Source organism: Nestor notabilis, unplaced genomic scaffold (assembly GCF_000696875.1).
Source record: "Nestor notabilis isolate BGI_N333 unplaced genomic scaffold, ASM69687v1 scaffold18413, whole genome shotgun sequence".
Classification (NCBI taxonomy): domain Eukaryota; kingdom Metazoa; phylum Chordata; class Aves; order Psittaciformes; family Psittacidae; genus Nestor; species Nestor notabilis.
The window spans coordinates 26,151-37,031 of record NW_009920841.1 but is presented as its reverse complement, the minus strand read 5'-3'; the positions used below and the strand labels follow the sequence as shown (position 1 = coordinate 37,031).

The following is a 10,881-nucleotide window of genomic DNA, read 5'->3' as shown; positions in this document are numbered from 1 at the left end:
CATCTGGTATAAATAAAATACAAAATTTTACAATGTCTTAATCATTATTTTAACAAAAATACTAAAAACTGAGTAAAAACTGAAACTAAAGTGGGGAGGGAGACTATCAGCCACAAGGGATCTCCATAAACATTTGTAGAAATTGGATAGTAAAAACACTTTCTCTGTACAACAAAACCATCTTCCTGGCACCTCCCTGTGAGACAGGCAGCAGCAGCCCTGGCAGCAGCAGCACTGACAAGCACTGGCAGAGGTTGGGCCAGCCTCAGATTGTGGGTCAGGCAGGAAAGGCTGTGTGCAGTCCACAGTGATGTCTGCCTCCTGCATCAGGCTGAAGTGCCACGGATCAGTAGCGTCCAAACGGGTTGTTGTTCTGCTGTGTCTGTGTATCTGTTGAGGTCAAGACAGAGTTAGACAGTCACAAGGTCTGGTTCAGAAAAGAGGTCCCTCTCCCCACACCACCAGCACAGAAACGTGAGTGTGTCACAGGCTGTGAGAAGTATAACCTTTATGGCACTTTCTCCTCTGCTCCCTATCTGAGCCTTGAGGCAGCACCACAGTCAAGACCCCACATTCTTTGAGGAAGACACAGATAACGTGCCAGTCCTGACCCCAAAGCTCCTCTAGAAGCAATCTCCCCACCCCTTGTGGTAGAAGTGGTGCACCATAACAAAGGTGGCAGCGAGCTGGGAGGGTGAGTCTGGGGATAAGTTCTTTCTGATTTTGAAAGAAAAACCAGCCTGTAGGATTGCACAGCACCTGCAGGCATACAACTGCTCAGCCAGCGTCAAACACCCATCCTGAGGCACACCCAGAAACCAAAGCCAGTGAAGGTTTCAGAGACAACCATCCTGGCCCCCTGTCAGTACCTCAGTACAAATGAAGAAACATGCTAAAGGACTTCCAGATAGCACAAAAAGAGCAGGAAACATGGTAAAGTTGTAGTCAAGAACATCATGAACTTCAGATTGCTGGGACTGACGTTTTGTGATGTGCAGTGCCCACAGGACACTTGAGTACTGTCCTGTTATAATGAAATTCTGTCAGTCTTTCCTGAAACCCCACCAAGCATGCTTGATCCTAAGTCAGACTAAGTAAAAGGAGACCAGTGTAACCTGGTTAGCCTGCTCTCAACTCTGCTGGACAATAGCACATTCAGAGATAGCCTGGAGTCTCCTAACAGAGCCTATCCTGGGGCCAAGTATTCCTGTCCCCCTCCTACAGGCTGTTCTTGCTTTATGTCCTGCTTTCCACCCCATCCCAGACACTATAAATAGGAACTCCAGATGGAACTGATGCAAACCCATTCAGGAAGCATGGAAGCTGCATGCGGATACATGGCCCAAGTAAACCAGCTCTGTTTGCTGTACAGACAGCATGCAAAAATATGGCTCTTCTGCTACATTTGGATTCTTATATGAGGTCTTGCTATACTTGAATGTCCTGGCTGGAATCCTCACACAGACTTGTGGTTTGTGAATCAGGCTAGTGGGAAACCCAGCACTTAGAACTGCTGCTTTGGGAAGGGACTTTTTTGGTCACAAGGACTAAGAATTTTTCATTAGGAAACAAGTATAAGCACAATTTCCAAGTCCCCATTCCACACGTTATTACATTTAGCACAGCCTCACACTTAATGCACTGCAAAACCCCTGCGCAGTCCATTTCTGGGCATTTTCATAGCATGTCTATCATTTTTATGGCAGAAAAGCTAGTGAGGTGACAGTAAAACAGCAGGCCATTCGGAAGGGAACAGCACAGACACTGGGTTCTGTTTCTAGATTCCCCAGCCAGTAGTTCAATGCAGATTATAGGAATACAGTGCCAGACTGAACACCATCTAAGCCATTACCCTGTCTGTGCTGGGAGCCACAGAGGCCCACATAACACTGCAAACACAGCAAGTGTGCAGTAAGACTTCCCAGAACACCCTCCCTGCCTCCAAGAGGACTTGTCATGATCACAACATGAATACAGTATCTCTGGGTCATCCACCAAGTGAGTGCTCCAGGATTACAGCCTCTTTGTGCCACTTGGAGGTCATCTGCAGCAGAGGAAATACCTCTGAATGCCTTAAAGCTTCAGACTGGCTCCTTTTGGAAAAGCTCCGTGGCAGTCCCTACAAAGGCTCAGCTCCCTCATCCCTCTGCAGGCAGCAGCAGGAGCATCTGGAAGGTTGCTCGCAAGCTGGCAAGCACTGCCTGCCCAGCTACTGCGTCCCCTCGGGCCAGGAGCTCTAAGTCCTGATGCCACCTCCCTGTCAGCATCATTTATGGCCTCAGACAGTCTGGCTTAGCCTTGCTTCTCTACACCAGGGTACCTACAATAGAAAACAGTGGGGAGGATACAAGAGACAGGGTCAAGAACACTAAGGCTTACTGGAAAGCTGCTGCTGAAGCTGTCGAACCAGAGCAGCTGTTTGCTGCTGCTGCTGTGTCTGCTGAAGGCCCTGGCGCTGGAACTGCAAAGAAAGAAGTGTCGTTATAGTCACAGCACCAGGCTGGCAGGCTTGGCATGCACAGAGCCCTGGGGCGTGCAGGGGAGGGAGAACGGGGGATGCAGGTGGAGCACTGCTGGCTTTGTGCTGGACTTTCATGTCCCTCTGCCTCTGAGTGAACACTCACAATGGGCTGCTGGGGGGGAAGAGCCTGCATCCCCAGCCCTGGGGGCTGGCCCTGCGCCTGTGGCTGAGGCACTGTGGCGACCTGGGGTTGCTGCTGCGGCTGTGGTGGCTGTGGCTGTTGCTGCTGCTGCTGCTGCTGCTGTTGTTGCTGTTGTTGCTGCTGCTGTTGCTGCTGTGAAGACAAAAGAGAAGGGGCCATGAGGGAACTGTCTGGGCAACGCACACAGCAACAGGGCACGGGAAGGGCTGAAGGAGGGAGGATGTTCCATGCAGTAACATAACCCTCTCACACCAGTTTCCTTACAGGTATCTAAATTACCCAAATTTCACCAGGACCCTGCGCCGGGCTGAGAAATGGCAAGAAATACAGGGACAGTAACAAAGCTTTTCTGCAAGATTAGATATTGACAGATGGCAGGAAGAGAGCTACGAGTCTAATGGTCAGCTGGGGAATGACCAGCAGCAAACAAGAAACAAAAAAAGAAAACTTAAAGAGCTACCTCAAGAGGTAGGAAGGAAGGAAGGGAGGAAGGAAGGAACCTCCTGGTGAAGATCAGCAATACTGACTTCACTGAGTATTTGCCTGACCTGTCCTCAAAAATTTTCCAGAGGCAGCAACAGAGCTCCTATAACCTCCCTACAAAATCCACTCCTGGTCACTGTTACTCCTACTACTGTTGTCCCTAACCTCTATCCTGAATCTCCTATGTTACACTTGAAGACCATTTCTTGTCCTCCAGCCAAGGCACAATAAGGGGGTTTTGCCTTTGGTTTTTTTTGAAGGCAAGAACTTTGGCGATTTCTCTCTCCTCTTGTCTCTGCCCCTCTAGCTCAGTGCCCAGCTATTTCAGCCTTCCTGCCTCTGTCACATTCCCCAGCTCCTGGATTTATCTTGCTGCCACCCTCCTCTGCCCCTCATGCCGTCCGGTGCTGCACTTCAGTAAAAGGATGCAGATAAAACTGAATGAAGTGTTCCAACCTAGATGTTGACAGAACTAGTTATGGTGAGAAGAATACTCAGCATGCTGGACTTGGGGTCAGAATATATCTACTATTCTTCTGGTTTTTAAATTTCTCCTAATTTTCAGACATGTCTCCCACCTGTCAAATGTACTTTTGAACTCTCTAGATCAACAGAATTTCTAGCAGATATAGAAAACCAGTAATGCTATCACAAAAAAACACTATGGTGATGCTAAGTACAGTTTTAACCACTGGCTCAAAAGGCTAAGGCTCAAACCTTGAACAGACTCAGAAAACAGACAAAAATACAATAAAGAGAAAGGACAGTATTTTATGAAGAGGTTAGAAAAACCTGGACCTATGGAAGCTGTCAATGCTGCCTAGGAATACATTGGGTAAACAGCAGAGAGAAAGAAGAGCCAGTAAACAGCAGGACAGAGCAGACAATAATAATTGGATACAAGAAGCTGTCGCAAACACATTAAGGCTTGGATCATGGATTAAAAGCCCAAAGGGAATGAGTTTGTAGAAGAGCCTCTGAATTCCCATCTTAAACCAGTCTGGCCACTTAGGTTCTTGAAACGGATGCTATGACCTGAGTACACAAAAAAGCACATGGCTGACTAAATGAGCCATTTCTCCTGATTTCATGTCCTACCTTCTTGCAACAAATGAGTACCAACCCATGCAAGACAAACCAAAAGGCCACCTGTCCTTTCTACAAGCCGCTGCACCATGACAGTCAACCCAAGCACCAGGAGTCTGCTCTGCATCTGGTATGCCTTTGGTAACACAGCAGGAGACCCAGTAACAGGGGAGATTTTGGGCACTCCACTTTTTTTTAAGCATCCAAGTGATGTCAGCTAAAAGCTGAAGGTGTCCATGAAGTTACTGAGCTGGAAGTGCTAGCAATTTGTCTGAGACATGTTCTTTTCCTAAATATGACTGATGGAGAATGCTGAAAGAAACCAAGTGAATCATCAGGTGGTGCTACTCATCAGAAGCACTAAAAGCTGCTGACCATGCCATGGGCAGTCTCTTGTCCAGTGCAAGGCAGCAATTTTCAAATACTGCGGACTGCAGCTCTCTGCAGGATCCTCTTCTCACCCAGGTCCCTCTCAGAACACAATGCCTCAGCACTCTGTGCCATGCGAAGTCTCCCCATATTCTACAGGTTTGCTAAGCCTTGTCATAAGGTATGCAACTCACCAATTAACCAAACTATCTCTGTGTTTCTCTGTCAGTTCAATACATTTCTGTAACCCTAAGAAATGTATTCGTAGTTGTACATCATGTAAGTATGCAATGTTTGTAAGACCATAATGCAAATCCATGGAATACTCATGTCTGTTGACACATGCCTCTGAACTTCTTCAAACCTAGAGTTGAGTCTAAAATGCTCACTTTGCACCAGGTTTTCACCATCCGCTGTTAGATGTGCAGTACAAGGACTGATTCACACCAGATTTCCTGCCACTGAATACTGCAACCAGTGCTTATTTTGATCTTGTGAAAACGCAGATATAGCCCTAAAAATGATCTTGTAAGGAACAACTCTATCTGCTCTTGTGTGGGCAGGGGGATTTTCACTTTGTTTCTAGCTCCTGCAACATTAACAGTGTTCTGCACAATCTTACTGGCTCAGCTGGAGCAGGAAGAAGTGGGTTGCAGGCCACAGAGGACTAAGCAGACCTTTACTGCTCCTAACTTCCCTTTGGCTCATGCTGGGCGATTGGCAAAAGGCAGCGCAGCACAAGTCTCCATCAGGAATGGCCAGTTCTAAGGAAGAACCAACTAGCAAAACATTACAGACAGACCTGAACAGAGCTGACACAGAGGTAAGCCTCCTCTAGGTCCAGCAGCCTCTCTCCTGTCAGCAACCACTTACCCTCAGCATCTGCTGCTGCTGCTGTTGCTGCTGCTGCCTCAGGTACTGCTGCTGCTGCTGGTCAGGCAAGATCTGGCTGGGTCGAATTCCTGAGGGGACTCCTTGGGGACCCAAATGGTTCATCCCACTCATCATGGGGGCCTGCTGTATTGACTGGTGAGGAAACCTGCAAGAGAAAAGGACAAGCTCATGGAGTAAAACATTGATGGGTGGCCAGCTTCTTTAATCCAAAACCAACTTCTGCCATCAATAAGACAGCCCAAACAGCCTCTTTTGCAATCCATGCTGCCTCTCTGCAGAAAGTTGAAGGACACCAGGGGCTCTCAAGGATTTCACCCAACCTGTTTTCCTAGGAGCCCTAAGTAACAGTCCTTGGCTCACTTTTCTGCATGGTTTCCCTGCTGGATTTATGCCTGCTCAGGAGCAGTGGAAATCCCATATCTTGCCCTTTGATGGTGATCTGCTGGTTATTAAAACCAAACCCATGACTTTCCCAGGTAATTTTTCTCATACTTCCCAATACCTTCTTTCTCTGGCTGGTAACACTGCCTCCTGCTTGCAGTTAGCATCCCCAAATTTCATCCTGTCTCTCTATTTGTTTCCAGGACTGAAAGCTGGATAAAGATGTCCCCCTGAGGGTGCAAAGAACTCAGATACTGTAAACACAGCACTGAGAACAGGCTCTTCACGAACTGCTCTTAGGGTTGACTGATGAAATACAGCTTATTAACATCCAGTAGGGTGGAAGATACCTCTGTGTGTTGCCCAAGGTGTGCCCATAGCCAGGAGCCTGCTGGTGTACGTAGCCACTTGGTCTCTGCTGCATCTGTCTAACAGGATCCACCAGAGCAGGATTAGAGGTGGGGTGGGAATTCTGGTAGGGCTGGCCAGAGTAGGTAGGGGGTACCATTGTGCCTGACTGGGAGGGATGCTGCTGAAGGCCTATGTGGGAGACGTAAGGTGTGTAACCCTGAAATGAAACAAAAAGCCTTTCTGAGTCATGGGATGAGAGGTACAGAAGAGAACTGGGACAAGAGAACATCAGCCTCCTGTAAATACTGTCACAAGGCTGCCCATCTCTGGGATTCAGATTCATGGGGCTCAGTAAATAAGAATTTAGCAGCAGAAGATGCTGCTCTGTGGTGGAGTCAGATGCCAGTCTTACCTGTGGTCACTGCCACTTACCTGGGAGGGCTGCAGTGCTCCATAGGATGGGGTTGGAGCCATCTGGCGCACAGGCTGCTGTCCCATTATGCCTTGGCCCTGCTGGAAGGCCACAGAGAAACACTTCTTTCCCCATCTCCAAAGGGCAGGACACTGCTGCTCTCTTCTGGGCAGCTCCCACCAAACCAGATCTGAACCTATGAGGCTGCTGCACAGCAGATGCTAATGACTTCTGCCTCACCCCAGCTTGGGACAAACATGCCACTAACATCCCCACCACTCCATAGCTAGGATGTACCCCTCTCACCACCACAGATGCCCCCGTGCACCTCACTGACAGCCTCCACCAACTGTTAGTGACACGGGCCCACAAAGCAGGTGATACACACAGTGCTGCACCAGAATAGACACAGGAGACACCAACTTTTTGGGCAGAAACAGACAGGGTCTGAGAGCTCTGCCTAGGAGGGACAGCAACCCCAGCAAACCAAACAGCTTGGGTTTCTGTACTGTGGGGTCCAGCAACAGCAAGAGCACAGTGCTGACTTACCAACTTTGCTTGAAGCTGCTGCCTCAGTATCTGTCCCTGGGACACTGGAGGTTGCTGTCTGTACACTGCTGGCTTGTAAGAAGGGTCAATGCCCATCATGCTCCCCATCCCTGGAGGCAGTACACCACTATAGGGAGGACGACTCTGAACTAGTTTCCCCAGTGGCATGCGTACAGGTCTGTAGGATGTATCTAGGCGAGGGCCACCTGCAAGAGGAAGAGAAAAAGGCTGACAAGTCACATGCTATTGCTGATCCAGCATGACTGGTCATCACTAGACACGACAGGAAAAGTGGGAGGGAGATGTAGGGGAAAGCAGAAGGACCTGCATAGGACCATCTCATAGAAGTGGTTCTCACAAGAGGTTCCCAAAGAAATGCAACACACTCACCTCTCCTGTGCACCTACCTGCTGGAAGAGGCTGATTCTGGGCATAGAGACCCACTGGTGATTGCCCATATGCCAGCCTTGACATAGTATTTCCTGACTGGTGATGCAAGAGATCTGTAGGCATACCAACTCCATATGAAACCCCACGGCTAGGGCCCAAGACAAAATCCTGTAAAGACAAAGAAGGAGTAAGAAAGATCAATGTCCACTGGGAATTTACAAATGGATGAAGAGTATGAAAGAGTTGCAAAGTCCACAGGGGGAAGCCCAGGATGCTATCTGAACTGGGCAGCCTTCTTCCCTCCCATCAGGTATTAAGGAAATGTTTCCTCTACTCCAGGCTAGAGAGAGCTGGACAGATCTCCACCACTCCCAGCTGAGAGGAAACACATCCCATCTTCATCATTACATCACTCTCAGGCTCCTCAGGAAGAGTGCTCTGTGACTAGGAGATGGGGAGGCCCATAGCTGTTGGGCAGTCAATTACCTCTGTTTTGCTGGCAGACTGGTTGCGTTTCTTGGTTTTGCTCTGTTTCTTCTTGCGTTCTTCAGTAGAGGTGGCAGGATTGGAGCTTGTTTTATCAGCCTTGGCTGGTTCCGCAGCTTTCTTCTCTGGCTCTAAAGCCACAGGTGTAGGAGGCTCTTCCTCTTCAGGGGGCAGTGGCAACGGCTCCAGGTAGTAACTGCGGGGCTTGGGTTTCAAGTGTGTGTGGTACAGAAGAAGCCTCTGCTGCTCCTCAAATCTAGACACCTTGCGATCCACCCGGACTGTCCCAAACCACCCCCAGGAGAGGGGGGCTGAGTGCTTTAAGCCCTCAAACAGATCCCAAGGGGAAATCTTCTGCTTTGTAGAGACTTGCAAACCCTTTAAAGCAAAAGAGACAAGAACCTCCAAGTCCCTGCTGTTTCTCCTACGAGGTACAGGAAACTCCATACTTTCTTCAGGCTCTACGCCATGTGTCTGAGTAAACAGCCTAAGCCCTTATTAGTGGTCCCTGCTCTTCCACATGCAGTAATTTCTAAAGCCCTTCATCAACAACTGCCAGTCTCCTTCATCCCACGTCTGCCAGTCTTCTAGACGCTGGTACTGCCCAGTAACTCACATGACAGAGATTATAGGTTTCTCTTTATGCTTTATATAGCCGTAAGTACAAAACCAAAGTTTAAATAGCTTCTTAAGGCCATAGCAGCATGTATGGCTGAGCTTTAACACCCAGCTTTGCCCTTTTTGGACATGGTCATGTGCCAGCTTGTCTGTGTACAGTCAGCCACTTCAAGCTCAGCAGGCAACAAGGTGCTGCATACAGATGCCTCCCAAGCTGTATAGACTCAAGGCATCAGAGGACAAGCTGACACCTGCACTCAAGAGCTACGATGCAGACCAAAAGGCTTCACTAACCTCCTTCTTGAAGATGGAGTCAAATCCAGCTATTTTATTGCCTTTAGTATCAATGAGGGATCCCTGAGGTTCACAGGTGATGACATCTCGGGTCTGCTTGGGAAGTGGCAGGAGCTGTCGCACCTTCTCCAGGCTGTCAGACTGCCGGTCCCCCAGCTCTTTCTGCACAAGTGGAATAGAGAAAACTTGAATAATCACTCAGGAAAAGTCATCCAAAGCCCACCTGTGCCACTTATGCTGTCAACTTCCAACCCTGCATTACCTCTCACCTTTTCACCCTTCAGCCCTACAGAGCCATTGGGGTCACCCTCACTGCTTCATCTAAACAGCAGCAACAGGACAAGTACCATTTGGGAGACACAGATAAATCTGCATAGTTGGTCAAGCACTACACATCACACACTGCTTCCCATACAGGGCCTAGTGTCCCTCACCCTGAGTTTCTTGACAAGATTCATGTATGCCCGCTTGTTCTCCTCCATGCTGCCCTGAGAAATGCTAGACATATCAGCAGCCAGGGTGCCGTTGATGAGAACACTCAGCATGTCCAAAACGGTGGTGAAGAGTTCACTGTTGGTGAGAGCAGAAAGGTCAGAGCCACCAAGAAGCAGATATAAAGCCTCTATCATCATAGTAACACCAAACATTACTAGACTGCAAAGAGTCAGAAGTGACAAGCACTCTTCAGACTAACCTCCCACACTAATCCTCCTTTTGCTTATTCACCACAGGGTGTTCACACTTGAGTCAAGTGCAGTACCATAGATTAAGACTGGCCTCCTGTCTATCTATTCAGCTTCTCCAAAAAACAGCTCTCCCCTGCTTACCTCTGTGCCACTGGAAAGCCAAATTTGCTCTAGATATGTCAGAGTGCACTTGGATACTATGAGATAGGTTGTAGCCTGCTATTACTCTGAAGTCTCTTTTGGCTATCACAGTGCTTCTGACAAATCATCTAGAGAGACAGGCAGCTCACAGGAGAAAAGGGGCCGTGCTAACAACTGCCTCACTTGAGAAAGGTATGGATCAGAAGTCAGACAGAAAGTTACTTGTTTGACTGCATGTCCACGGTGCCACTGCTGATGATGTCCAGAAGAAGCACAGCCCATTCAGTTGTCTGCTGTGTACTGCGCTGAACTGTGTCAAACATTCCTCCCACCTGGCAGAGAAAAGTAGTTTAGTCACAAGGAGACCATGAAGAAATACTACAATTTGGAAGTGAGAAAGGAGCTTAAACCAGAGCAACTCCTGTACTACAATTCCTGCTTGCTGAACCAGACTGCAGTCAGCAGGACAAGCCTCGGATGCAAGAAGTAGTGCTGTGGAATGCAAAAGCATTGAAATGGGAAGGCACATCTCCAAAACAGAGGCCAAGGCTGTGGATTTCATCCTGGCAAAATACAGCAAGGGAGTTTTTTCCATGCACCCTGTCCCACTCAGAGCTCAAGACCCAGAAGCAGCACAAGTGCCTCTCCTACTTCCTTGCCTCAGAACATATATAGCCCCCTCCAGAATGTGCCTGTTCCGGAGAAAGGAAAGACGCAGACAACTCTTCATCCCATATGGTTAAGCATTTGTCTGCAACTGCTCACCAAATTCAGCCGTAGCTTGAGGGCCTCGTGCATGAGCTGCTTGGCTTTGCAGTCATCTTGGTACTGATCTTCCCTCCAATTCGTTACTATCTATGAAATGTACAAGAGAGGACAGACCTCACAAACTGTATGCTCAAGTTTATAGAAAGCAGTTTGTACTGCCCACTGCCCAGTGACAGAGAGGGTCAGCTCAAGCACCCTGTACCAACCAGGGTAAGATCTTTGCAGCATTGAGCATGAAATCAGACAGACAACATCCCTGAGGACATGCCCAACAGCCCTGCTGGAGGAACAAGCCTTTGAGGAAAGTGAG

At 48.5% G+C, this 10,881-nt stretch overlaps 1 protein-coding gene across 1 annotated transcript in view; it reads right to left on the bottom strand.

Annotated features, from left to right (window-relative positions):
* Window positions 1-346: 346 nt before the first annotated feature.
* The window catches only part of MED12 (mediator complex subunit 12), a 35,840-nt gene continuing 25,305 nt past the window's right edge, over window positions 347-10,881 (bottom strand). The window contains 13 exon segments of the mRNA XM_010010874.1: window positions 347-390; window positions 2,380-2,465; window positions 2,668-2,795; window positions 5,475-5,640; window positions 6,227-6,444; window positions 6,660-6,740; window positions 7,189-7,394; window positions 7,596-7,746; window positions 8,065-8,442; window positions 8,977-9,138; window positions 9,411-9,546; window positions 10,026-10,135; window positions 10,569-10,660. Coding sequence (XP_010009176.1) covers window positions 347-390; window positions 2,380-2,465; window positions 2,668-2,795; window positions 5,475-5,640; window positions 6,227-6,444; window positions 6,660-6,740; window positions 7,189-7,394; window positions 7,596-7,746; window positions 8,065-8,442; window positions 8,977-9,138; window positions 9,411-9,546; window positions 10,026-10,135; window positions 10,569-10,660 — 1,958 coding nt within the window.